This window comes from Delphinapterus leucas, chromosome 5, assembly GCF_059928025.1.
Source record: "Delphinapterus leucas isolate spDelLeu-1000000601 "Yukka" chromosome 5, BTC_Dleu_Yukka2, whole genome shotgun sequence".
Classification (NCBI taxonomy): domain Eukaryota; kingdom Metazoa; phylum Chordata; class Mammalia; order Artiodactyla; family Monodontidae; genus Delphinapterus; species Delphinapterus leucas.
The window spans coordinates 82,853,928-82,868,204 of NC_143133.1; the positions used below are offsets into that span (position 1 = coordinate 82,853,928).

At 31.7% G+C, this 14,277-nt stretch overlaps 1 protein-coding gene across 1 annotated transcript in view; it reads right to left on the bottom strand.

Moving 5' to 3' along the window:
* TECRL (trans-2,3-enoyl-CoA reductase like) overlaps positions 1 to 14,001 on the bottom strand; it is a 91,679-nt gene extending 77,678 nt beyond the window's left edge. The window contains exon 1 of the mRNA XM_022567133.3: positions 13,724 to 14,001. Within this exon, the coding sequence (XP_022422841.1) occupies positions 13,724 to 13,957 (234 nt within the window). The 5' untranslated portion in view covers positions 13,958 to 14,001. The remainder of the gene's footprint in view (positions 1 to 13,723) is intronic.
* Between the last annotated feature and the right edge of the window lie 276 nt (positions 14,002 to 14,277).

The window sequence follows — 14,277 nt, forward strand, 5'->3', positions numbered from 1 at the left end:
CTTACTTGTTTTATAAAATAAATTTTACTTGTTCAAAAATTTGTGGGACTTTTTTTTAGATAACTATATTAAACATATTGATGTGGAAGGACTCCATATCTTATAATCTTGATAGATTTTAAATGACTTCCAAAACATCAGAGATCACTTCAAATTTTGAAGTGATGGTCATAAACTTCTTTTTAGCTACTTCAAGATTATGTTACAGTTTTTAAAATGTGGAGAATGTGAAATGAGTTTCAAGAAAAAAATAATTAGGGAGGAAAACCAACTTTAGAAAGTTTATATTATTAATTAATTGTTTGACATCAAACCACAGAGATAGATGTTACAATTATTTCTGCATCACTGGCTCACTGCCTTCATAAATGCTACTACAGAGTGCCAGCCACTGAAAGTGATTGCATTATTTTTCAAATTTCACTGTGCATTGCATGTTCATGGACAAATTAATCAACAATTAAACAAATTCTGAGTATATTTCATCTTAGAACAATGAAAAATTTATTATTTAATATGCCTGAAAATCTAAAAAATGTTTGATGATTAAGTGAGCCGTGAAGCTTCAATACCTTCATTACATCATTTTACATTACGTCCTGGGTAAAAATAAGACATGCTTTATCTGTAAAGCTGATCTAATGCATTCTCATGACTTTGAATGCCATGTATTTTCATACCCTCAGGTGTATATCTCCAGCACTAACTTGTTTTCATAGCTGCAAACTTATATATACAACTAGATATTTAATACATTTACATGGATATCTGACAGTGATCACAAATTTAAACATCCAGAACTGAATGCTATTTGGGTTAAGCCAAGAACTGTTTCTATTCTATTAATGACACTAATATTCAAAGAGTTTTTCAAACTAGAATCTTTTTTATAAACAATGAATTTTCAACTTCATTATCTGAGAAATTTCAGAGTTCTATTGATGCAACCTCCTATATTTAGAGTCATCCCCCTTCTGCTGCCTATTTTATTCAATATCTCCTACTAGAAATACACTAAGTACTCATTAAACATTCACTGAAGAAATTAATATCCAGTGAATAGGTGGAGTATCTAATATAGTCAATTTATTGAATTATCTTCTTTGTATAATAAGATATTTTATTAACCTGTTTTACAGTTTTCTGTATGTGTTTATTAAAATATTGTATTTAAAATTTGTTTCAGGTTTATTGAGGTAAAATTAAAAATTAAATGATAAGATATTTAAAATGTACAACACGATGACTTGATATATGTATACATTATTAAAGGACTCCCCCAGTGAGTTAATTAACACATCCATCACCATACATATTTACTTTTTTGGTTTTGGTGAGAACATTTAAGTTGTTCTCAGCAAATTTCTCTCAGCAAATTTGTTCTCAGCAAATTTCAATTATACAATACAGTGGTGTCAGCTATAGTCATCATATTATACAATAGATCCTCTGGCCTTATTCATCTTATAACTGAAATTTCATACCCTGTTAACAACCTCTCTTTATTTCCTCCAACCCCCAGCCAACAGCAGTCACTTTTCTACTCTCTGATTCTATGAGTTTAACTTAAAAACAAAATCCACATATAAGTGATACCATGCAGTATTTATTTTTCTCTGTCTGACATTTCTCTTAGCATAATGCCCTTTAGTTTCATTCATACTGTTGCAAATGACAGAATTTCCTTCTTTTTAAAGGCTGAATAATATTTCATTGAATATATATACAATGAATATATATATATATATACACACAATATATTTACATATTTTCTTTATCCATTCATCTGTAGATGGACACTTAGGTTGTTTCCGTAATACTGGAAATAATACTATGTAAATAATACTGCTTTGTAAATAATACTTGGCTTCTGTAAATAATACTGCTATAATCATGGAAGTACAGATATCTCTGAGATAATGATTTCACTTCCATTGGTTATATACACAGAAGTTCGATTATTGGATTATATGGTAGTTCTATTTGCCATTTCTTGAGGAATATCCATACTGTTTTCCATGGTGTCTGTGCCAATTTGCATTCCCACCAACTAGTGCACAAAGGTTCCCTTTTCTTCACATCCTGGCCAATACATATTATCTCTTGTTGTTTTGATGATAGCCATTGTAACAGGTTTGAGGTGATATTGTGGTTTTGATTTTCATTTTCCTGATGACTAGTGATTTTGAAAATCTTTTCATGTACCTGTTGGCCACCTGTATGTCTTTGGGAAAAAAATCTATTTAGATCTTTTGTTTATTTTAAAGTTGGGTTATTTATTCATTTGCTATTGAGGTATATGAGTTCCTTATATATTTTGGATATTAACCCCTTGTTGGATATATGGTTTGCAAATTTTTCTCCCATTTCATAGGTTGTCTTTACATTTTATTGATGGTTTTCTTTACCATGAAGAAGCTTTTTAGTTTGAGTAGTCCTGCCTTACTGTAATCCTACAGTTTTAAATAGAAAAGGAAACATTACACATATATATGTATATATATACATATATATATGTATAACTGTTTTTCCTCTCTCTCTTTCTCTTTGTTATATTTTTCTAATGATGAAAGGATCACTAATATTGAAATGACAAAATCATGAATCTCATCTTTAATTCAAGTTTCATTGAATGCACCTGTCAGAATAGTTTAGGTTGTGTTGCAAAACTCATTGGTTTGAAACAACATATGCTATGTTTTCACATGCACTACATGTATATCACAGGTTGACTGATGCAACTACTCTGCATTTTCCTTAGTCTAGGATCTATATTGACATAGCAGACAACATATGGAACATTGCTTGTTTCCAAGGCAAAAGTTAGGGGGAAAAATGATAGTGAAATTAGATTAGGTTTTTAAAGCTTCCCTCAGGAAATAAATACATGTCTTTCACTCTCATTTCACAGAACAAAATCCGTTACTTTGAAGAGGTAGGCAAGTTTAATTCTACCATGTTTCTGTGTGAGAACAAGAAAAAATCTTAATAAACAACACCAATATTTACCAGAGTTTAATATTTACCTTCTGATCACATAGTTGGTCCCTTATCCTTTACTCATGAGTATCCTTTACTCACCCTTATCATTTACTCAAAATACAACATCATGTCCTCACAGAAGCAATGAAAAATTCTTTTCAATTATGGTATCAATCCCAATGTCCAAGATGTCTGAATGATGTGAGGTATTATGTACTTATGCAACTCAGAGACCTATGAACTAAAAGACAAGGTATCTGCTCTCCAAGTGCCCACTTCCTACCCATGGATGTTGAGAAACCAAAAATGCTTTTAATGCTTCTAAAGTCAGTGTCCAAAATGATTAAAATTTTATTATCTAGAATATTCTAGAAGACCATAAAACCAGGCACTATTTCCATCGTTTCTCTGTGTGTCTTAAGTAAGAATACACAATGCATGTTATTTTACGCTCATGATAGATAGATATAGGTATATAGATATAATGTTACATATATATTTCAAACATTGTTTTATACATGCTAGAGAGAGAGAGAAGAGAGGGAGGGAGGAGAGAAGAGAGGGAGGCCAGAAAATTTAGTTTTTTTTCAGGTTGGGGAGACAGAATATGAAATATAATTCATTTTCCCTGCTTTACATAAGACATAGGCTTTCCATCATTGACCAAGAAAGACATTAGTTTCCTAGGCACATGACAGAAATAAAATATAGTCAGCTCATCAGCTATTAAATAAATATAAGATCAACTATTTTGTTACATGAATTACAAAGTTACCTCTATCACCAGTGTGATCTTATATATAGTGTCCATAAAATCATGATAGCAAATAATAATCAAAATTCCTTCCACACTGCATATGTCAGGCAGTTTAGTCTCTGTTCCTCATGGTCCAGAAGTGGTAGCTATTAGGCACGATAACATTATCGTTCTCCTCATTGTTGTACAGTTAACATTTTTTTGAAACTTTTATCAGTTTCTTTTGAAGCTAGAAAAATTAGTCTTCAGTAGTTATGCAGGGCATAGGCTTCTGGAGTACACTCATCTCACAGGCTTAAATGTAGAAAAGGCAAGCTCAGAATTCATAGTTCCAATTGACAGTTTTAAATGTAAAATGTTTTCATTAAATACACCACAACACAAGAATAAAAAGTATTTTACAGGTAAGGAATTCTACCTCTGGACATATGTTTTCTGCCTTCTGTAAATTGAACAGACTCTAGGTGACAAGGTGATAATGCAATAACAAAACTATTTCACCTGCAATAACAAATGCCAAATTCTATTTCACCTGGCAATATTGTGGAAACTCTGTGGGCTATAACTACATGTGATAGAAATAGTATATTTTTAGTATATATAGTATAGTTACTCTGTTTTGCTACATATACTGTGGGTGTTCAGTGAAGAATCATGTAGAGTGTAGATCAGTCCATACGTTAGAGATGATGGTAATTTAAACTTGGATGGGTACAGTTCAGTAAGGAGATATATTGTGTATAGAATGAAGTGATTTACTGATTGATTGCATGTAGTAAAAACAGGGAGAGATTCTAGAGAGTCAGCAGCTTGATAAACTGGCTCAGGTGAGACTTTCTCCATCAGTTCATTAAAGAATTATATTCATAGGTGAATTCTCTATTGATGAGGACACTTTGATCATGTTGCAAACACTTGCTGATTGTTGGCCTCTTCAACCTCTCAAATGAATAACTTTGAGGCAATAAGCAGATATGGAAAAATTGCACATTCCATCACATACACATTATGCATCATTTTAGTGATAAGTAGTATGTGTAAATAGAAGAGCCATAATCAGGCAAAGAGGAAATGGGTGTGTTTCTATACAGAAGTAAAGCTAACCTTTGAGTCCAGATTTTTTTTTCTATTATAATACAGAACAGCCTCAATATCAGTTAACTAGAAAATTAGGTATTTTAGCCAAATTGTACTTACATACTTAAACTGACATGGAGCATTAAGTTATTGAATTCTATTATCAACAAAGGCCTAGGAAGACATTATGTCTATACGATGCCAGAAACGCCAACTGAAAAGTAAAAGCAAGTAAATTTATGGATCTATTTATTTATAATTACAAAAAACCTATTTGATTTCTTTCTTCCCAGTTTGAAATAAAGCCAGTTTTATTTTAGCAATCAACACCTCAGGGTTTGTGGCTATTCTTGCTGTTTGTGTTCTTATCATGTCAAGAGTTAAAAGAATTCTACATAAAATAAGTCTTTAGATAAAAGTAGTTTCTCAAGGATTTTAGAGTGAGAGCTTTTTGAAACTTTTCTATCTATAAAAAAGTAGTATCCTATATCTGAATGATTGCCTCAGGATTCTATGTTAAAGTTGCGATTAAATTAAATTCAGACTATTACAGGATTTATTAAATAAAGTTTATGAGAAGCAGATAATAAATATATATTTAATGGCACACAGATCAGTATTGACAAGTAAAGGGGTCAGTTAGGCAGTAATTCATCAAATGTCTTGTAAAAAGATATTACTAACTACATCACATTTTGATTTTTTTAAAAAAATCAAATAACCAATAATTACAATTCAGAGACACCCAACATGAAGTAATATTACATGGTTATTTGGGAGGCAGTAAAAATGTGTAATGAGAAAACAAACTACAATAAGAAAAAAAGGAGAGGTAATAATTCAGTCTTTTTACAATATGATGTTAGAATGATGAGTTTATAAGAAGGCAGAAGTACAGCATTCCTTGGTTTAAGAGTAAGATCAATTCTGAAATAAAATATATGTTAGCTAGATGTAGTAGGCAGTTCAAAATAAATCTGTCTAAAAGAGAACTAACCTCTCATAGGAAAATAAATGTGTGTGACATTCATAGGCTTTATGTGGTGACAGACTGGTGGGCTCAGGTTACTTAGTTGAATCCCAGTAGATCAACAGGGATTGAAAATTATTTAATGACTGTCAGTTTAAAAATTCACTAATAAAATATAGTATACTAATGGTATAGAGCCTGAAAAGTGTACACATTTGAAGTTCTTAAGTAGGTAGGGAGTTCATCTTTGCCTTCCTTCCTAAATTCTCCAGAGGTGTGCTTATAGCAATATGCTTTCAGTTAAAGCCTGAAAGACCGAGGATGTAAGGCATTTAGAGGAGATAATTTCTACTTTAGGAGATTGCCCTTTACTGTTAGAGCCATCCCCAGGATGGTCGTTCAATGTGCTGGGACTCCTTATAACTGGAAGAGATTTCTAAAGCCGCTTTCTTCAATAGAAGAAAAAAAATCATCCATCTGTGCTCAGCACTTTGTTCTTTCCTCTACTTTAGCTTAGGTTATATTATCTTGTGCTGGACTATTTACATGTAATTATCCATTACAATATGGTGAACATTGGAAGAGGAGGGAACAGATTTTGTGTGGTTTGGATTGGTTTCTATGCTGATGTTCCTAGTGTCTATTAAAGGGCCTACCAACTGGAAGGCTGGTATTCTTCAACGTATATGAAGAAAAACAGGGAAAAACGAAAGTAGGAAGGAGGGGAGGAGAGAAATGGAAGGCAGGTGCTGTTCTAGGATTATGCCCCTGCAAGACATTCTTGTAGGTACTTGATAATAGTCAATTGAAATCATTTTAAGGGTAATATTACTTCAAACAATGATTGCCTCCAAACTTTTGAGCTCATATCATGTAGCCATGCAAATAACATAGCTTTACATAGCTTTTACAGCAGAAAGTAAAATGCAAGTACATCTTCTTAGCTTAACTGTAAACAAAAACAGTTTTCTTAGATGGTGATACAATTGGAAAGTGGAAAAATATAGACATAATTTAGTTGATTATATGTAATACTATATATTAGTTTTGTAAATTCCCCTCATGAATAGTTTTCTAGAGTATATTTATTTTTTTCTCTACTATTAAATTGACATGCAATGTTTGTATATCCATTGGTATCTTTCATGGTATAACATAGTATAAGTAACCAATGCATATTATTTGGAGTATGAGAGTAGGTTACAGAATTCTAGAAACTGATACTACAAAGATGGGTCCCTGTGACTATGTTTTCTAATTCTAATGCTTCCTAATCATTTCAGAAAGGGATAATAATAGCTATTATTTTTAAATGCCTAAATTTTTATAGTCATAATAGAAAAGTATCAATTCAGTTATTTTCCCACTTTAATGGAATAATAATATTTTAAAATATATTGCCACTATCTAAAATACAATGTTCATTAGCAGAAAAATAACCATGTGGCAGACAAGGTGTTACATTTTGCATACAAATATAAAATCCTTAGATACTCCTGGAAGATAGATATTTACCCTACTTTGATTTGTGATTTACCCTACTTGGAAAACCAAGACTCAGAGTAGTTAAGTAATATGTTAAGGTGATAAGACATTAATGAGTTGCAAAGCTCAAGTGCAGACACAAATATGTCTGACTTCAGAGCATACACATTTTTACTACATTGTCTCTCATCACATTATATATTTGGACTGTATATTGTGACCAAATATATATAATAGGTCTACATTTTCTGAGAGAAATAAAGTCAGAGCAGATAATATTAAACACTGATTTTTTTGAAGTTAGAACCACATGCTGTATTACGGAATTCTCAAGTATATATAAAAGAGAGGTTGACATTGGGGATCCTCTGGGTTCATATAAAATGATTACATTAATTACCTCTTTTGGAAGGAACTATTTATTTTAATTTCTTAATTATTAATGATGTAAAAATTTGAGCATATTTTGTCTTTATTATTAAAAGGAATTTAAAGTATTTTTAATTTCTAGGTTTGAATATTAAATAATGCTATTTTATATTTATATATATAAAATAGAATGCTTAAGATCATTTCTACCTCTGTCCTGAAACACATTGTATTGGAAATCAGATGCCCTAATCATGAAATTAAATAGAACATGAGAATCTTGGTTAATGGAGGTCATTAATCTTTCACATTATAGTGTATAATAGTTAAGAGCAAGGCACAGAATGTGTATTAGCCAGGTTCAAAGCTTGGTTCTAACACACACTAAGTTCTTCTTTTCAAGTCTCTGTGCCACCTTTTCTTCATCTACACAGGGGAAGAATAATAATATCTAAATCCTTTTGTAGAAAAAGATAATAAGGGGCAGAGGTATTAGACCATATCCAAGGAAAAAGAAAAAATAGGCCAGAGTTATATTAAAATTGTAGTCTATGTAAATCCAAAGGTCATAAATTTTCAATTATATCATGCTCCATCATAAGAAATAGGATGAAGGGGATGGGGGTGGAGAGGAGAAAAAAGGGGACAGGCATGGGAAGAAGATAGTAACAAAATAGAGGAGGAAAAGAGGAATAAAAAACAGAAGAGAAGGAGAAAGGAGTAATGGAAGAGAAAGAAGATATTGTTACTTGCTTATACATGAAATTCTGAAAACTGCCATTAGGCCATTTTAAGGCAGGTGCTATTCTCATTTTACAGATGAGCAAATTAAGGCATAAATATGCTAAATCGCATGTACAAGGTGAAGTATTAAAAGAGGCAAACTCAGACATTAAGAATTCTCAAATTTTCTAACCGAGGTATTAAAAGTACAGTTTTTATGAAATCTTACTACCCTATTATTCTCTCTACAGTTTTCTGGTGAACATTGGTATTTTTATCATTAAAAGTAGAGGAGAATTTTTGAGTACTTTATTTTATTCATAAGAAGCCTTTAAAAAACTTTTGAGAATTTTTACTTAGCGTATATAGGTGATAGAGGGCTCTTGAGGTCAAGTTCCTTGAAGAAAAGATTAAAGAAAAAAGAATGTGATGATATTGGAAATGTTTATCAACCCTAACATTTTAGAGTTCTTTCCTTGCTCTTGAATCATCCACTTGTCACTAGATAAGCTTCTGACATTTTAAAAAATAGAAGTGAGACAGGGATAGTTAGCAACTGGAAATTATTCCATTTTACACTGTTAAATTTTTAAAATGTATTTTTCATATACATTTTTGATGTTCCAAAAAATAATTAAGATGATATTTAACAATATTTAAAAAAAATATGCTCTCCATTTTCATCATTCTTTATAGTTATATTATTTTAATTATTCATGGGAAATAACTACATCAGTTAAATATTCCCATCTGCATTTCCTTCTTTATGAAGGGCTTGTTAGCCTTTGTAATCAGAACATGACTATTTGTTAGTAAATTATACACAGTACAAAGTTGAATTCTATACATTTTTGTTGGGAGCAAGCCGAGAGGAATTTGGACATTCAGTGGAATGATTTAATTAAATGTCCTTTTCTGTGAATATATTTGCATTTATTTGATTGATAATTAGATTTAGAAAATAGTAAAAAGTACTTTCAAATATCATACTCCTCCATCCAAAAACTGTCGCTGCTAAACATGAGTTCATTGTCAAATCCATATATCCCTTGAACAGGCATCGATTTATTCAGTAAATATTGGTTAAACACTTTCTTTGGGCCAAGCACTGTTTTAAATGTTGGAGATACAGGAGTGAAAATACCCAAAGCCCTGATTTTGTGAAACTGGAATAATAGGGGTAGGCCAAATAATAACCAAAATGAAAAAAAAGGAAAATAAGCAGTATGTTAAATAGTGATAAGTGTTAGCAAAGAAGTAGAACAGGAAAGAGTAATAGAGGATACTGGCAGATTTTGCAATTTTACACAGGTAAAGGGCCCCAAGGAAAAAGTGACAGGTAAGTAAAGACCTAAAGGAAGACACTGACTAGTTCTGAGTAGGGAATGATATTATCTGACATGATTTTAACAGGCTAGTTCTGGTTGCTATGTAGAGAATATATTGAATGTGCTAAGGACAGAGCAGAGGAAAGATTTAGGAGTGCGGGCATTAGAGGTGTTGAAAATTTGTCAGTCTGGATATATTTGAAAGTATCAAAGAAGATGCATTGTATGTGGGTTGTGAGATTAAGAGATGAGTCATGATGCCTCTAAGTGTTTGGTTTGAGCTATTTGAAAGATGTAGTTGCTACTTGTTGATTTGGAAAACTGTGGAAAATTTTTTTGGGAAGACCAAGCGCTCAGTTTTAGATACACCAAGTTTGAAATGCCTAGTAAACATCCAAGTAGATGGATAGATAGATGGATGAATACACAGATACATAGATAAATACACAGATAGATACATACATAGATAAATGGATTTGTATTTCAGGGGAAAAGAATAAGCTGTAGTTTTATGTTTATGAGTCATCAATATGCAGATGATATTTAAAGCTATAGGACTCAATAAAGTAAATGACTAAAGATGTGGAAAAGTCCTGATGACTGAGTTGGTGACAGTCCACACTAATAAGTCAGATAATGAAGAAGCAGCAGGAGAAAAGGGAGAAGCCAATGATGTGGGTTTTTTAAAAATGTGTGTGTTATTCTGGAACTCAAAGAGCAAACATGTTTTCAGGAGAAGGATGTGCTTAGCAGTGGCAGATGTTGCCCATATACTAAATAAGTGAAGCATGAGAACCGACCTTTGGATTTAGCAACGTATTTATTACTGCCTCACTGGTGACCTCAGCAAGTTCATATTCTGAGAAGTGATAGAGGCAAATGCCTGAATACAGTGGGTTCAGTATAGAATGAGAAGAGGAAAATGTGTACAGACAACATGAACACAATGAAAGTAAGGAGAGAAATGGGATAGAAGCTGGAGGAGATAATGAAGGCAGTAGAAGGATTTGTGGTTCTTTGGGGTGTGTGTTTGTGTGTGTGTGTCAGTAAAAGAACATGATTCAATATGTTTTCTTTAATCCAAGGAATTCATTTAATGTTTTTGTCTTATGAATATCTTGAGTAAATACTTTGTCCATTCTGAAGTTAAAGTTATAATATCTAGATGCAAACAAAATTTCTGAGATCAGCATATATTACTAAAATACATACATCCTACTCATATTTGAAAATTCATATCTAACATAAGCATTATACCAGATCATGTCAATAGGCAATTGTCAAGAAGTCAAATTTACAGACTGTGCCAGTATCACGAGTTTCATCACTTATTTTTTCTTGGATTTGTATGCAGATTAAAGTTCTCTTTCCAAGTGATTATTAAATTAAAAAAATTAGTTTCCCTATTATGTTCAAGACACTATGCTAAATGTGTTACATATCTTACTCTTCACTATAGGCTTACAAAATAGATTTTATTAATCTATGTTCTAAATAAGAGTCCTGGGGATCAGCAATTCAGTGACTTTCCCAAGCCTTTGATAAATATGACTGATGTAGCAGGGATTCAGTCCAGGTATACTTAGTTCCAAAATATATGACCTTCAACCTTGACTACTTTATAACATTATAGTTACTGAAAGACAGGGACTAAGTTATAATCAACACTTCTTTTGTATACTGGGTAGAACCAAGTCTAATGAGAGGCAATTAACATGACCTTACTCTTAATATAGCTGTTAATTTGTCCAAGAAAAAAACAATATATTGGACAACAAACAAAATGTTTCTCATGTTTACAATCATTAAGCAAAAAAAAAAGTAAACTAATCCAGATTATTTTTTCTTTTAAATGTCTTGCCATTATTATGAGACATTATTAATGAGACAGTTTTAAATTACAAAGCTAAAACAAGACAAAACAAAATTTGTGCTGCTGACAAGTCAGAGATTTGGATGCAGTAAGTTGCACATCAGATGGTGTTGATTGTGCAATAAAGGCTGTGAGGAATCCAAAATTAATCCTCTAGCTAGTCTACTGAGTTTCCCTAAAGGTTTGCCACTGGAGATGCAATTACCAGGACTCTTACAGTTCAAGTGTAACCAAATCCTTACCTCGAAAGAATGATGGCTTTCTGCATGCTTAAATTTTGTGCAGTTTAATTAATACCTAAAAATGTAAAGCTCCATGTCTTAGCTTCAAATAAAATCTCAAAAACAGAAATGTTAAATGTGCTAGGAAAATAATTAGTAGCCCAACATTCTCTCATTACTTTAAAGTAGATTTTGTGTCAACATTTAGACACATATCAGAAAAGACACAACCAGCCTCATTTTAGAATTTTGGTCTTTGTAAATCCTTGACCAGTATAATATCTATTCCACTTATTGTTTTATTCCCCTTCATTTCATTGTATTTTCCTTCTAAGTTTTAAATTTTCAGTAGTGAGAAACTGCAAACATCAACAACCTCTGGATGATAATTTTATTTTTAAAATTCTATGGATGTAGAAAAAAAACTTATGGTTACCAGGGGATAAGGGGGGGAGGGATAAATTGGGAGATTGGGATTGACATATACACACTACTATTTATAAAATAGGTAACTAATAAGAACCTGCCTTGTAGCACAGGGAACTCTATTCAATACTCTGTAATGGCCTATATGGGAAAAGAATCTAAATAAAAAAGAGTGGATATATGTATAACTGATTTACATTGCTGTACACCTGAAACTAACACAACATTGTAAATCAACTATACTTCAATAAAAAAAATGTCTTATTCCTGTATGATATAAAAAATACATTTTACTGAGATACTTAAATGGTAACATGCCTGAAGTTTGTAATTTAAAGGTCTATTATACATAATTCATATTTATCATTTATACATGGCCCCAGTGGTACTATAGAAAAGAATATGATTTACAGTTGCAAAGAAATGGTTTTGAATTTCATATTTTCCACATATGAACTACATGAACTTGTAAAAGGTCTGTATTTTTCATTTCCATATGTAAATAAAAGTTAATATTACACGAGTAATAGGCTGGTCATAGTGTTATAATTACTAAATAAGAAAGTATTATTCTTGGCAATTAAAAGCAAGTAAACAATTTCTTCTCTTTTCCTCTTATCTAGAAACACAGCTAGAGCATAGATAAATGGAATCAGTGATTGAATTTTAATTTTAGAACAACAGAAAAAAACTTATTCAACCTGTCTGTAAAGCAAAATAAAGATATGTCTTATTAAAAATGTCAATCTTTCTCATAATAAATTGAAATACTAATGTTTTTTCAAACTTTAGGAAAACTGAAAATGACTGGACTATTGTACATACACATGTATATCTACAATACACACATATATTTGTTTTTTTTAATTTTGTAACCTAGGAAGTATATATCTTATCTTTCCTTAGTGAAACATTGATATGTGATATGAATACAGAGGAATAGCATATTAAGCAAGACTTTTTTTTTAGGAACTTAAACATTGTAGTTTTGAAATGAGTTAACTTTTTATAAAAAGTGAAATGGTTATATTTCAAGACAGTTAAAGCAATTATAAATAATTTTCAAATGACTAGATTTTATCACATATGCTAAATATTACTTTTAATAACTTTGGGGCCTTTTGCTTGCTGTTTTCTACAAACACTATTAAGACTCTGAAAATTTGAATATGCAAGGAAGTGCATGAATAGAAAGACATTTCGTCATGTAGGCTGAGAAGGTGAGCACTAAAATTTTACCTCCTGCCAATGGCCAATGTTAGGAGGAAAACCAAAACCTAGTAATTATTAGTTACCATTTAAATTGAGTATGAAAATTCAGTGAATATTTTCTACTGAAACAAAGTATATAAAGTATACTTTAAAGTATATTATAAAGTATCCATCCCACTCATCTTAAAATTAATATTAAAATCCAGAGATACATTTTGGTATTGTCTTATCAGCATTAAGCAAGTGATCAGTAATCTTTGGGACAAAAAAGAGAATTTTAAATAAATAAATGAAACTCACCTTGTCCACAATACATATCTGCTTTCTGGTTTGAGCATCAAGTATTTCAATCTCAAAGTGAGTAGTTTTTGAATGTTTAACTGCTGGAGTTGATTTTAGAGGGCCTGCTGAGAGTATAAATTGCGACAAAGAGTGAAAATTTCTCAGGTCATTCTTCAGTATGGACCGTGTAGCTCCTGGGGAAGTTAATTCTCTCTTGCGTTCTGAAGCAAGGAACTTGTGCCTTTTGAACATTGTGTGAACTACCAGGAGAATCTGTCTTGTCAACAGGAGACACTTGCAAGTGTGTTCCCTTCAAACAAGTTAAATACTGCTGGTGAAACCTGGAAAGGTCAAGTGGCATGCAATTCCAAGAGTTCAGTTTTATTTAGCAGGCTTGAAAACAATGACTGATCTCTTTCTATATATAACACACTATTGTGAATTGCTGCAATGTAGATTACTTGACCAGCATTGGAATTATTTCTAGCTTTCTCCTTTTATCTCTGCTTCTTAATATGGCCAGTAGTATCTGAAATTCCAAAGTAAGATAAGAATAGACAAGAGTTTTATCT